This window comes from Lissotriton vulgaris, chromosome 4_1 (assembly GCF_964263255.1).
Source record: "Lissotriton vulgaris chromosome 4_1, aLisVul1.2, whole genome shotgun sequence".
In the NCBI taxonomy this organism is placed as follows: domain Eukaryota; kingdom Metazoa; phylum Chordata; class Amphibia; order Caudata; family Salamandridae; genus Lissotriton; species Lissotriton vulgaris.
Genome location: NC_141691.1, coordinates 1,396,095,377 through 1,396,110,231, shown reverse-complemented (window position 1 = coordinate 1,396,110,231; position 14,855 = coordinate 1,396,095,377). Strand labels below are relative to the sequence as shown.

The window sequence follows — 14,855 nt, the reverse complement described above, 5'->3', positions numbered from 1 at the left end:
CTGGCGGGCACCTGCCCTCGGCCTACAGTTCATATTCAAGAAGTTGGTCTGGCTCATTGAGTGGGGCTAGCTTTTGGGTCCTCATGTCGGCCTCTTCTCCTGAGCCCCCCAATATCTCTCAAAGGGTGCCATCTTTGTGGACGATTATACGCCCTGATCTTCTCCATCCGTTCTGCTTGCCGGGGTAATCGTGCTCTTCTCAGCTTTATAATGTGTTGCCAAAGGGGACCCCAGCCCACTCAGTCGGGCACCTTCTCACCTCAAATTTGGGGATTCCACCATCTTCTCTGGCCAATCCCAGGATGCTTCTGGTGATGTAAAGAATTGCAACTTTCTGACATGTTGAATGCACAGTTTGGCAGGGAATATAATACTGTACTGTACTTGGAGCTCCCCTAGCTTCCTCTTCACTCACATAAAGGATTTGCACATATCCTGGACCTCCCTCATGTAATCCGGAAAGATTAAGCTAGTAGAGTTTTCAAATTGTATTGAACCAGTTTTGCGGGCGTGTTGTCAGATCGCGTCATGGTTAAACAGTCTGGCAATCATTGCCCTGGGGAGGGAGTCTCAGGCTGTGGTAGAGCAGTCACCGATGGATGGGCCCGTTCTATGGAGAAGAATTTATACAGACTCGGCGGCCGTAATGTATCCGTGATCTATTCTTCAAGAAAGAGTTCAGCTGAGGGGCCCTCTAAGTGCTCGGGTAACCTCACAAATCGAAGATTATTATGTCTTGAGTGCCCCGTACGCATCCTCGAGTGGCCCCTTCAGTGTGGATGCCTGGGTTGTCAGTTCAGCCACTATTTTTTTGAGTTTTTTTTTTCTTGCATTGTTTTGACATGGCCCTCCGTCTCAGGTACCGCCATATTACACATATCCACCCTTAGAAGATTCGCTTCTAAGGAGACGGAGTCTATTTTTCCTCCTAGAGCAGCTTGAGGGTTCCGGATTGTAGTCATGATGTCCAAAAGTGTCGGTTCAGGGCCTTTCCCATATTATCATTCATTCTTCACATCCTGCGGAGATACGCTGCCTTTCGGTACGACATAGATCATTATTTTTTGGGCCTGAACCTTCTTTGCCACTCCGTACTATCCCATTACAGTACCCCTCTGGACACCAATCACCTTTTACTCCACCACTCCCAGTTGTTGAACTTGGTGTTGTTCAATATTGATGGGGGCAGAAGGGGGTCTCTGCTCTCTGTGGGGGGTAGCTGCCACTAAGCCATTGGTGCGTACCAGGTGGGGCACTCATTCCGACTGCTGCACTGTTAGCTGGGAGTCCCAGCCACCGTGACACCGATGTCAGGTCACCGGGAGTGTCTGCTGTTCACCTTCCGAAGCTGCTACCCTCCAGCTCTACACTTCATAGCCAAGCTCTCCCGCGTAGCCGACGCGGGAGTGGCAATCAACCCTGTTGAAGGCTCTGTGCCGTATTGTGGTCCCTCTTTTATTTTGAGAGGAACTAGGGCTTGATTGTGTTGAAGATCATATCAGTCAGGCCCCTTGTTGTGGTGCTCGGTCTGGAGTAATCCCAAGTCCTGTTTAATAGAGAAATTACCGAGGACTGTCTGTCCTGTGATAGGGGCCTTCAAATGCCCTAGTTACAATATATTAAGAAGATGTTCACCTTCCTGGGTAAGCTCTATATCTTTTCTAAACCCGAGGGCCTGTCAAAAATTGCACAGTCTTGGTTTAAAAAATCTTTTATGAAACGTAGGCGGGAGTGGGAGGCGGCCGTGCAAGTCAAAACCCAGAATAAGGAATTCGTTTTAATCCAAACTGCACCAGGGTAGAGCAGTGTCTGGATTTTGTATTTCGTTCTTGGGGTAGGATCATTCTAACCCGATTTAGAATAGATATCATTAGATGGCAGTTATGCTTTCCTCTTGGGCAGTATAACAGTCCATCTATTCCTTCTGCCCATGTGACTAAAGCTCACCTCAGTGTTTGTCCCACTTTGTATTTTTCCAGCGCATTTTATTCATGGAGCGTTTTTTAATTCCAGTACTGAGGGGTCGGGTCTGATCGGATGTAGACCGTCTTTGCTGTATCTGCAGAGGCTGAGCACACCAGCGATCTGTGACCATGTCAGTTCTTTTCTTAAAAATACTCTCCGTGTAAGAAATAGAATGTTTTTTTAATCAGATGGGAATGTTGGTTGTATTTTTATTTATGCCCTTATTTTTATATTCTGATTATTCATCATGCTGTGATTAAAGTAATCTATTGCTTTTATGCTGATTTCATAACGTTCGACTAAAGTTTATCGTATGGAGTGTGAAAGTGATTTATCTTTTTTAAACTGATTCACTTTCCTCCGTTATAGCTATAAAGTGCTTTAGACAACTGTTTGTGTGGTGTTACACAAAGGATAAAAGGCAAGGTCAGAAACGGATCACCTAACAAGTGGGGAAACGGAAACTAAATGAATCTACTGACTGAAAATCAAAGTCAAACTGAGGTTCAGGAGCTTCTGGAAATGATCATTGCAAGTTGTGGCTCACAAAACACGGATTCTCGATCCTGTAGATCTTCGTGATGATGAGAACTCAGTATACCGGGAAGCATGAGTTAGACAAATGATGAGAGAACCAGCTCAAAATATGTCTTATCTGTTGCTCAGTTTTATATTATCAGCTGTCAAGTGCATTTTTATTATTTGCAGTCATGCAGGACTCCTCCAGTTTGTAACATGTTATGCATGTTTATGCCTCTAACTGTGTCAAGTGTATAATTGTTATAACAATGTTGTGAGGCGTTCAATTAACTCTGTATTTGTTTTTCCAGTATGTCCTGTCTGTCCTGAAATTCACCTACCCTACCCTTTTCCAAGGGTGAGTATTACATTGAAACCACTGATCCAACATTCAAATGCTGTGTTTGTTTTTGTTGTATAACATATTAATGTTCCAGGCAGCATGCACCACATCCTACTTTCAGAGGGATTGGGTACAGGAATGCATTTATGATGTTTCTTCAGGGGATGTCGTTAGAGTGTAATGTTCATCTGCTGGTTGTGTCTACGTTGTTTTTCTGCCATATCTGAAATACATATGGCACCCAAAGAAATTTGAGATGAGGTACAGTTTAAATCAGAAAGGAGTACATGTTTGAACTCCACAGTGAAACAAATGGGGTTAAAAGATTGTGACAAAATGATGATGTAAATGGTCAATAGACACAAACAAAATCACACCTTACAGAGCTGGTCAGAACAGTCGATACGGAAAGTCTTTTTTTTTTGTATTTGAAATAACGGTGGCAACATTGAAGAATCTACATCGAATATCCCAAAATGCACATCCATAAATGCAAACAATACATATACAAAAACATTGGCAGGGCTGGTGGCTCTGTAGACTAATATTTCTATTTCGAGGATATGTGCTTTACCTCATGATCAGTGGTTCAAATTCTTGTAGGCCTACTGAGCCTTTCATCCTTCCAAGGTCTATGAAATGACCTTGGAAGGATGAAAGGCTGAAATGAGTTGTTTCGCAGTAAACACCTGTTATTCAGCTCCAAGATGCCCCAGGGGGTCAACATATGCCTAAGAAATGCCCATGTTGAGTTATGCAAGACAGGTAAACGTGTAATTTGATGGTCTATTGCCATCAAGGGATGCTGTTATAAACCACGTGGTCAAAGGTCAAATGGTTTGTAAAGGCCACCATCCTGAACACCAAGATTGCATTATAGGGAAATATTTTGTAAGTTATACGTTATGTAATTTTTATAACATATTTGACTGAGTTTCACCCTAGTACAAACGGAGGAGATACGATCGCACAGCCCCATTACTGATCTAGATTTGCACATGTCCTTCAGAACATAGCTCATGTAAACCCCTCCTCGAGGTCTCCAAGAGCATTACTTCACGGTCTAAAGTCCAAGGCTCCCTGTAACAGGGTTTGTGGAGAAAACCTCTGAATAGACCTCGGTTTTTCCAGATCGTGGAAGGTTTTGTGGAAGCCTGCGCTGCGTACACGGGCCTTTCCAGACTCACACAATGATCCATCCTTTTCTGGCACCATGGTAGCCGTACCAAAAACGCCCAATCTTTTCTCAAGCCATCAGAACCCTCCATGATCCCAGGCAGTAGCATCAGAAAGTTCCCTGTTCACTGCCATCCAGAATCTTTGGATCATCGGACCTAAACATACCATGTAGTATAAATCAGAGGGGCGTTGGAACAGCGGGGGCAGGTGGGAGCAGGAAGAAAGCCTACCTTATGTAACCTGGTCGGGGTGAGATAGGTACAGTAGAGATAAGGGTTTGGATCAGACAGAGCCGGAAGGAGAACGCTATGATGCGAGGTGCCATCACAGTGTCCGCCAGTTTTCATCTTCGAGTGGTCCCAACCATTCCTCTCAGCGTGTTCTAAGGTGATCCTGTGTACTAGGGCCAATGATAATAAGGGTGCAGTAAATCTGTGAGAGCCCCCCTTTGTCCTGGGTGCCCATGAGAAGTTTGGCTTCCATGGGACTGAATTCAGGATGAAAGTTGGTACCGGGTTCGTGAACATGTAATGCATGGCGTAGTTGTAACTATTTGTTGAATTGAGAAGAGGTGAGTGCATAGGACTCATGAAGCTCCTAAAAGGAGCGAATGTGGGTCCCGGACCATATGTCGCCTAGTTGCAACATGCCGATGTGGTCCCATTTTCCGACCCCTGTCAGTGTGGACACTTCCCTCAACCACGTGCCGTGTTAAGAAGGGGTGTGGAGCGTAAGTTTGGTATCCCACTTAATGTGTCAAAGCGCAGCTCTCCCAGCTGAAAAGACCAACCGAGTCACCTCAGGGGTAACAGCAGAGACTGTGGATCTGTAGAATATGTCCATAATCTTAGGGAATTCCAGGGATGTCAATTCCCGCCGGTAGGCTGGGTTGGACAACCCCCCATTAAGCCAGTTATTGATCACCAAAAGCTGGAATCCGAGGTTGTATAGGTAAAGGTCATCATCCCTAGACCTCCATCGTAAGCGCATTGACGTGGCCTAGAATTATGCCAGAGGAACTATGACACCAGCCTATCCATATTGTGAAACCATTGCCAAGGTAGGAGTATCCGACGGTAGTCAGCACAGGAGGGGAATGGAGGCTGTGTCTTTAGAAGAACCACAATAGTGGAAGTGTCTATTTCAGGTGGGAAGGCACCTCTTTATAGAGAGCGAGAAGTTAGGGGCGACAAAATATCTCAAAACCTAGCATAGTATTCTGTAGAAAGTCCAGCAGGACTATGGGTCTTCCAAAAAGCCACAGCTGAATAGCTGTTACTATTTCATCAACCAATAAGGGTTGATCTAGTATTTGAATCTTCAAAGGAGATAGCATAGGGAGGGAAACTTCCTACAGAAAGTGAGGGTTTGACTCCGTCTCCGCACTGGTCCCCGTATACAGCTGTTTATGCAATATCGCATAGAGCATGCTGAGCGTGGCCGTGTTTGTCCCTAATTTCTTGTATTATCGTATTAATAGCGGGCTGGAGACAGCCAGTATAGCAACCTGCATGTTTATCTCCCCATCCGTATACCCTGGCCGTCGAGGCTCGCCACAGTTGTTTCAAGCAATAGGAGGCTGATCTTCTCACGCACCAGGTCCAATTTCTACGAGACAGTACGATGAGGATCAGCAGCAAGACGCAACTTCAATTGAAGGGCACAAGTTTCCAGCTGAGCGATTTATTGGGAGCGAGTCCGTTCTAGGGCTCTAATCCATGACCTCTAATGGTAGCATTGCTGGCAGCCCGTAATGTATCAATTGAGCGGACCATGCCCTCATTAGAATGGAATTAAATCTGTACATCACCTTCTAAGTTCTGTGCGTAAGATTCATCTTGGAGGTACCAGGTTTTAAGACGCCACATGGGACGGGGCCCATCAGTGGGGGAACTAAAGCGGAGAGGAAGAGCAGCATGGTCTGATTTCCCACATGGAAGGATCTGGATCTGAGACACTTCACAACAGTCTAGAGCAGGCATAAAGAGAAGATCTATGTGAGAATGTGTAAGGTGGGCTGCAGAGGTGTGGTTGTACTGATGTTGGTGAGGGATCCACACGTTACAAAGTCTGAGAGCTGAAGTCCACTCTGAGAGAAAACAGGCTCCAGTTCGAAGGGAAGCGGAGGGAGTGCCTTCAGCCTCTATTTCAGGGATCGGACCACATTAAAGTTGCTCCCCACCACTTTCAACTCCTCTGGAAGGGCCAGTAGTACCTTGGAGAGGTCCACAAAGAGGTTGTCTAGGGCTGCAGGAGGTGCCTAGGCACAGACGAGGTGAACAGTACGTGCCAGGAATGGACAAAGGTTCCCAATAGGTGTCTCTTGTAGCATTAGGGTGGCGGGAAGAAAGCACTTGCAAATCTCAGGATTGCTGTGTGGTATGTGATCCAGCAGACCGTTAATATTCCAGGATGGCACCCATGGATGCCCCATGTCAGGGTGTGGATAGTGCAGGTGGAGGAAAAAGACATTGGAAGCCTGTCCCTTTGAGGAAGGTCGCCCATGACTTCCGCCCAGTGTGTACAGCAAGTGACTGTGTACCGAGGACTAGTTGCGTACATTCCTGCATCATTGCATATCTAAGTGTGGTGTGTAACATGTTAGGGATGTTATGGTATGTTATGTTAGGGATTTGTAGATTGCATGGTTGCCCGAGGGGTTACCAGCGCTAAAGAGTACTGTTTACAAGCTAGGATATCCACAAGGGGAACAGCAAAGTTTTTTGAGATGTTTCCTGAAATCGGTTTCATTGGGTAGAATTCTTATTTTATGTGGGAGGGCATTCCACATCGTTGGTACCAGGTGGGCAAATGATCTGCCCCCCCCCCCCCCCCCCCCCCCTGGCTCTTTTGGCTCTCGTTTTCCTGAGAAGCTGTTGCTGGGCTGATGTTAGATGCCTGGTCGGGATATACCTTGACATCTTTTGTCTCAGTTTTATTGGGCCTTTTTTGTTAACAGCTCTATATGCCAGGCATAGGGACTTAAGCATTATTCTTGTTTCAAAAGGGAGCCAGTGTAGCTGTTTCAGTGCTTCTTTAGTCAAAGTGCGTTTAGGGATTTTTAGAAGGAGTCTTGCTGCCGCATTTTGTACTACTTGTAGTCTAGTAAGTAAGTAAGTAAAGCTTTATTCGATTTTCAAGAAAAATCATAAAAGCACAACAAATACATCAATTGAAAATTCATACACATAGTTGATACAAAAGTTGCTTACTTATACACATTCATTTAAAAACAAGTGTATAGTCAACGAGATAAAACCTCAGTTATTATAAATTTAAAATGCAATATCATCAAACAACGACCGTGGGCAACGTGATACCGGAAGGGGGAATATTTTGCCACATGGATTTACGGTACTTTATAACAATTCTTAAAAAACATGAAACCGCGAAAATCACATGATCATCTTCTAGTCTTAACAATCTTAGAAAAGCTGGCCTGCAATTTCTTAAACCCCATCGTTTTAATAAAGGTTTCAGATATAGTTTTCTGGGGTTAGAATAAAATGTGCAAAAAAACATTATGTGCAAATTGGATTGTACTGCGATATTATCGCATGGACAGGTCAGCTTGAAAGATGACCAGTTGTTCATGTCAGGAAAGGTTACCATACGATAAAAAAACCCTAGACGCAGACGGGACAGAAGCATTCGGTGGTACGGACTAGGATCAACATTCAGGTAAGTTTGCAGGCCTTCAGTGGGGGTAATTTCCTGGAAGTTTAAGATGGTATGTTTATGTTTTTCAAGATTCCATCTCGCAGTTTCCAGGTGGATGGTTATTGTTTTTTTGAGAGCTGATCTTGAAACACCCTCCATTGATCTTGGATTATCAAAGTATTCTGGATGTCCTAGTACGGTAAGTAGTGATCTTACATATGATAACCATCTAAACTTGGCAACACCATCTAAGGCTAAGCAATCTTCTATAAGGTCCCTGTTAAAACTAGCTTCTTGTGTTGTCCACACCTTGTGCCACAAAAGAATAGGGGACATCTTAATGATGTCACTAAGATGTTTAACTCCTGTCTCGATATGCGTCATGAATGAGGATGTGCTTTTAGGTACTCCCAGTAGGTAGCAGATGAATTGATTTTCGCAGCCTGGAGGGAGTGATCCCTCTCAATACCCCATAAACCCGCACCGTAGGAGGCTGTGGAAGCGCATTTGGCCCGATAAATCTGGGTCAGCTCCTTGATTGGTTTGCCACCGAGTCTGTCAGAGAAAGCGCGCAAGGCGCCTATGGTGCGAATGAAAGCCAACTTTCTTGCTGCAATCGCCGGCTTCCAGCGGCACCGCCTGTCAAACAGAACTCCTAGGTAGCAAAACTTATCAATGGTAGCTATTTTTTATTTGTCCAGAAATATATTACAAGGGACACTCTTGAGCTTTCTGGTACTTGTAGTCTCTTTGTCACATATGTAGGCGCGCCTACATAAAGTGAGTTACCACAGTCTAAGCGCTAGATTATAAGAGACTGGATGACTGTTTTTTTCAGATGTTCCGGGATCACCTCAATAATCTTCCTTAGTATTTTAAGCAAATAAAAACATATTCCTGACAGTTTCCTGGATTGGCAATCCATTGTGAGTGAGTTCTCCTTCCAGACCCCCAAGTTTTTTATAACTTGTTTGGGTGTAGGTGGGTTTCCCATACAAGGGGGCCACTGTGTCAGGGGTGCCTGGATAGTGAATTTTCCTAATAGCATAATCTCTGTTTTTTTCGCCATTTAATTTCAGATGGCTATTGGCCATCCAATTTACCAATCTCTCCATACAGTGACTCAACTGCTGATTAGCGTTATCTGTTAGGGAGACTATCGGCTGAGTGTCGTCAGCATATGACTCCACTGAGACACCATCTTCCTGCGCTATATTAGCCAGCTGTCGTACATAAATATTAAATAGGGTAGGACTGAGGTAAGATCCCTGTGGGACGCCACATGTAATTGGGAGGGGATCTGAAAACAGTCCCCTTCTATCACTTGGAAGGACCTGTCTTTCAAAAAAGAAGCTAACCAGTCCATGGGAAGGCCCTGGACTCCTATTTCCCGTAGTATCCCCATTAAAGTGGAATAATCTACAGTGTCAAATGCTGCACTGAGGTCTAACAAAAGGATAGCGGCAGAACCACCCCCATCCAACAGTGTCCTTAGCTCCTCTGACCACCAACAGTGCTGATTCTGTACTATGGGAGGCACGAAAACCCATCTGTGTGGGATGCAGTATTTCATTAGTTTCCAGGAAGTTCGTCAAGATATTGTTTACATACTTTTCTAAAAGTTTGCTAATAAATGGCAAAAGTGAGATAGGGCGTAGATTGCTATAGACAGTAGGGTCCAAATTGGCTTTTTTTTGTAAAGGCCCAATGATTGTATGCTTCCAAGCTTTTGGGACCAAAGCTGTTTCTAATGATAGGTAGAGCAATTCGTTATGGAAGGTAAAATGGTCTCCATTGCTTTAGCTACAATCTGTTGGAGGGCTGGATCAATAGGTGATCCAGATTTAGTACCTTTTATAAGATTACAAACGTCTTTTTTCTCAAGTCTGGGGAAATGAGCTAATTTTGGGAAGGATAAAGGACCTTCCACCTCTGTGCCTATATCAGTGTTCAAGTTCCTATCCTTTGGGAATTGGTCATATATTTATATTACTTTTTTATGGAAAAAGGTAGCTATGTCATTGCACCTTTCGACTGAGACCGGGAGGGTTTTTGTATTTTCATGGGAGTTAGTTAGTGTTTTAACCACTCTAAATAGTTCTCTTGAGGAATTAGGTGATTGAGAGATTTTTTCTTCATAGAATTTAGCTTGAGCACTCTTCATATCATTATGATTCGTCCTAATTAGCAGCTTGTATCTAGATTTTAAAGCTGGATCATAATTCTTTCTCCATAGTCTCTCCAGTTTCTTACATTGTTTTTTTAATTCCAAGAGCTGTTCATTATACCATGGTGCTCTTCTAAGGCATGTTTTATTGTTGATAGTTCTCATGGGGGCACATATATCAGCCTACCGGGTAATCCAGTCTTCCCATTGCTGATATTTCTCTTCTATGTTACCAGCAAATTTTGGAATGCTGTCCGTTAGGACCGTCTGCCAGGGTTCTGGGTCCAATCTAGCCTAACTACGCCTTACAACCGTTTGGGCTTGAGATTTCTCCTGCTGTGCGGGGTTGGGTAGGCCAAATCTATTTAAAAAGTGATTTGACCAGGGGACTGGTATAGTTTTTAGTACAGTGATTTCAGGGTCATTAGAAAAAATAAGGTCAAGTATATGCCCTTTCTCGTATGTGGGTGAGGTCACACGCTGCGTTAATTGTAGAGCTTCTAAATCACCCTGCAGCCGTTTGATGTGAAGGGTATTTTGTTCATTAAAGTGAAAATTAAAATAACCCAAAATAGTCATGGGATTTCTCCATTGCCAGACTAATTAAGGAGTCTGGGAGTGCCTCCATGAACCTGCAGCTTGTGCCTGGTGGTCTATAAATAAGTATCCCAGAAAAGGTGCGGTTAGGGGATAGTGCTATGTGAAACTGTAAACTTTCACATTCTGGGAGATGAAGCTGAGCTATCGTACATTTGAATTAATCTTTCCCCGAAGGAACTATATAAAATATTGGAAGCATTTGTCAAACCAACAGCTTGTGCTAGCCCAGATGACTTCTCACTATCCCTATGCAATGAAATTTCACTGTTTTTTGAAAATAAAATAAACTCAATCTATGAGAAAATCCTGAAAGCCACGAGCTCTCATTGTAGTACTCCTGCCTCCTCCATACCCACTCAAAGAAAAGTCTCTCTAATAACTTTTCCACCAGTAACTGACATAGATCCTCCCCTCCTTACCAGCCATATAAAATCTGGATCCCCCAATGATTTTTTACCAGCTAAAATGATGGCCCCCCTGACTACCCTGTTAGGACCTCAAATCCAAACAGTAATAAATCACTCCCTCAGGGAAGGACATGTGCCAGTGGAATGGAAAAAAGCAGTGGTCAACCCTATCCGAAAGAGTGCCGCACTTCCATGGACGGACCTTTCCAATCTCCGACCCATCTCCCTCCTGCCCTATCTTAGCAAATTGACCGAGAAGCATGTGAATACTCACCTGTCAAATTACATCGAGGCAGCGGAGGGCCTGGACCACTCTCAATCTGGTTTCAGGCCCAATCACAGCACAGAATCGGCCCTCCTCTCAGTGACTGATAACATCAGGATGTCACTTGATGGAGGGGGCTCAATGATTCTGGTGCTGCTAGAATTATCCGCTGCCTTTGACACGGTGTCACATGAACTTCTTCTCGGCCGATTGAGAGATGTGGGCATAGGAGGTGTGGCTCTGTCATGGTTGGAAAGCTTTCTTTCGGGTCGTTCACAAGGTGTCAAGTTGGGCTCCCACTTCTCCACCTTTAGGAAGCTCACCAAGGGAGTGCCACAGGGCTCATGCCTAAGCCCCACGCTTTTTAACGTGTATGTGGCCCCCTTGGCAAACATTATAAGATCTTATGGGTTCACCCCGGTATCATACGCTGATTACACCCAGCTTTTATTTCCTTTCCATACTCTCACACCCGCAATCCAAAAATCATTTGCGGACGGAATGAGAGCAGTGGCACACTGGATGGCACAGAACTGCCTCCAATGCAACGTGACCAAAACTGAGGTCATGTTGTTTGGGAGGGCAACTCTAATGTGGTCCCCAGACTGGTGGCCCTTAGAGTTAGGACCTGTCCCAAGTCCGAAACAAATAGTCAAAAATCTTGGTATACGGCTGGATCAAGCACTCCTACTTAAGGAACACACTACCCAAGTCACAGGTGCATGCTTCCGGGTGGTTGGGCTGCTTCGGCGCGTTTTTCCATTTCTGCCAGACAACCACAGGAAAACGCTTGTTCAGACTTTAATAATAAGTAGGATGGACTACTGTAATGGCCTATACATATCGGCCAATGAGGAACAACTGGAAAAATTACAAGTGGTCCAAACACTGCAGCGAGGCTAGTTCTCAATGCCCCCCCCCCCCAGAACTCCCTCTCGTCCCCTTCTTCACCAACTCTACTGGTTACCGGTAAAGCAGCATGTTAAATTTAAGATATGTTCTACCATACATAAATGCCTGTTTGGCACTGGACCCAGATACTTAAAGGAAAAATTTGTTCCATACACCCCTGGACGTACTTTACGCTCCAGTAGCCACCAATTGCTTCAGGTTCCAAGGTTCAGAAGAGCCAGACAGGGAGGTCGGGCCCTTTCTTACAAAGGCCCTGTCCTTTGGAACTCCCTACCCCCTGTGCTGAAACAAATTACCAGCCTTGAATCCTTGAGAAAAAACCTAAAAACCTATCTCTTTACCCTGCCTTAGGTAAAACTTCTCTTATAAAACAGCTAAAAAAAACTCTGATAGAGACTAACCAGTGGAAGCACAAGCGCAGAGATATCCCTTCGGGAATTGAATCAGGCGCTATATAAGGAAATAAATAAATAAATAAATAAATAAATAAATAATAGCAATACCACCCCCTATTCTCTCTATCCGGTCCAATCTATGTATCTGGTAACCCAAAGGAAGGGCAAGATGGATGTCCGGTCCCGAGCTGTCGTTGAACCACGTTTCAGTCACAAACAGCATGTCTAAAGGGTCTTCCTCTAATAAGGCTCTTATATCAGCGAAATGCCTTGGGATTGGATGGGCAACATTACAAAACTTATAAACAAACAAAATGCCTCACACAACAGGGCTGTGTGCCCTTTTGATCGCAAACCATGAAGACAGGAGGTCTGCCAGCATCCATGATTTAAGCCAGGTTTCAAGGAATTCTGCACTTGTGGGAACTCCATACCTTCTGGTATACCCACAAAGCGCAGATTGTTGCGCTGGGAGCGATTTTATACATATTCTACTTGGCGATGGAGCTCTGTCGTCTGCGAGAGTAGTCAGGAGATTTGGCACACGAGGACAGTGACAAGTTTCGGCCTAAGTTATCCTATTTGTGGCATTGCGGAGATCACGGCTCAGAAGAGCTATTTCGACGTGCACCTCCCCAATCTTTGTATCTACTGAGGCTTAGGAGGTGAGGAAAGCATGAAGAATTGTTGCCAGGTTGCTTGCAGGTGACAGTGTTTTATCCACACCACCGGCTTGCCCATGGCCCAATGTGTTTTGATCCCTTCGAGTTTGGGAGACCTTTGGCCTGGTGAGTTTGTCTTTAACTATATTGATGAGGAGATGAGGCATCACAATCTAGTGCTAGAAGGAGCCCAACCCACTTACCGCAATGACACAGTAGCACGAGCAGCAAGGTCCTGGAGTCAGGTACCACCTAGCAATGCCCTTTTGGCTGTGAAGTACACCGTGGCCCCTGGCCAAGCGAGTGGGGACTCATTGGGGCAGAGGTCATGTGCCCGACCGTGTGGTGCCTCTCCAAGAGTTTTGCGGGTCTGGTATTGAGTGGCTTGCGGAGGTTAATCTACAGTGATTTATGTAGCAGAGGTTTGAAGGGTGGTAAAATACTGTAGACTTTTTTGTTTGTTACTGTAAATTCCTGGGCTTGGAACCAGAAAATCCAGCACTCCAGCTACAGCCACCATCCACAGGCAGTCCCAATGCTCACAGGGAGCTGGATCCGGGCCAGAGTCTCTAGAGAAGTGAATGGCCGGTGTAGATCCCAGATTCCGAGGATCTGCGGCCCAGCCCAAGCCGGCAATCCCGCTTAACAATGCCTGTCGGTTGTGGATGGACAGGATGCATCAGCACAGAGGCGACTGTGGTAGCCAAAACATGTATAGGGTACTTCAGATTGGGAAAGTCACTTGGGTATTCTTGCCACAGAGGGTCGGTCATGGAATTACATCCATATTGGTAGCTATGTTGCCTCCGACAGGTTAATCAATCCCAATATGGCTAGGTTCCAGAGCTGAATAACTTAAAGTTGGAGCCACCAGGAAGACCCCCCCTGCCGTGAAGAAGTGCTACCTTGTATGGAGTTGCATTAGCCTGGTGATTATGAGGCCTGTGGTGGTGAGGGGCAGCAGAATTGAATGGACTCTTGGTGTGGAGGCCATTCCTGTGTCCCGCGATCAGGCCCCCAGTTGTCGGCCTCCTGCCAGACACAGTCTCCCAGGCTAGGGATGTCAGTTAGGCTGTGCAGCTATTGGTGATGAGGCCGTGAGGTGGCTACAGGGTGTCCAAGGCCTGGTCAGGGTGTTGCGGATGAGTGAGGTTGTGGGGGCCTTACACCCCTGTTGCAGGCAGCTCACTCCACCACAATCATCGTTGAAGTCTGGCTGGGGACTGGTAGGTGGAGATGTTAATGGGCTGGAGGGATTCTCACTGGTGCAGCAAACTGCCGCATGGAGCCGGGCAGTCCTCAGGGGCCCATGCAGCAGTTTATTGGAGTTGATTGGTGAGGCTGCTGCCGGGCGTGGGGAGAAAAGGAGCGAGCCCGTGGAGGGGCAGAGGCAGGGATTTTCAAACTGCAGTCCCTGTCTAAAGATAGCGCAGCACTCCCTGGGACTCAACGGCTCAGCAGCCTGCCTCCCCCTCTGGGCAACATGTTGAGGGAGAGTGATGTCACTGCTATGTGGTTAGTAGATGGGGCCCCTGGACCCCTTGGCAATCAGAATCTCCTCAATTGGTCTGGAGGCACTTCGCCAGTGCTGTGCGGATGGGTGGAGTCCTTGAAGACTCATAGATGGCAGCGGATGAAGGAGGGGTCCGGAGCACTCTTAAAGGGCGACCGTCATTTTCATGTCCAAGCCATGTCTCTTGCAATATTCCTCTGATCGATGACAAGGCCCAACCACAGCAATGTAGTTTTGTATCTACTACTCTCTAGACCATTCTTGATGT

At 45.6% G+C, this 14,855-nt stretch overlaps 1 protein-coding gene across 2 annotated transcripts in view; it reads left to right on the top strand.

The window, feature by feature from the left end:
- Window positions 1-14,855, top strand: part of SLC35D4 (solute carrier family 35 member D4) — a 663,061-nt gene that overhangs the window by 21,565 nt on the left and 626,641 nt on the right. For both annotated transcript variants that reach the window (XM_086965641.1, XM_086965642.1), the window contains exon 2: window positions 2,796-2,842. In XM_086965641.1, the coding sequence (XP_086821767.1) occupies window positions 2,796-2,842 (47 nt within the window). The remainder of the gene's footprint in view (window positions 1-2,795; window positions 2,843-14,855) is intronic.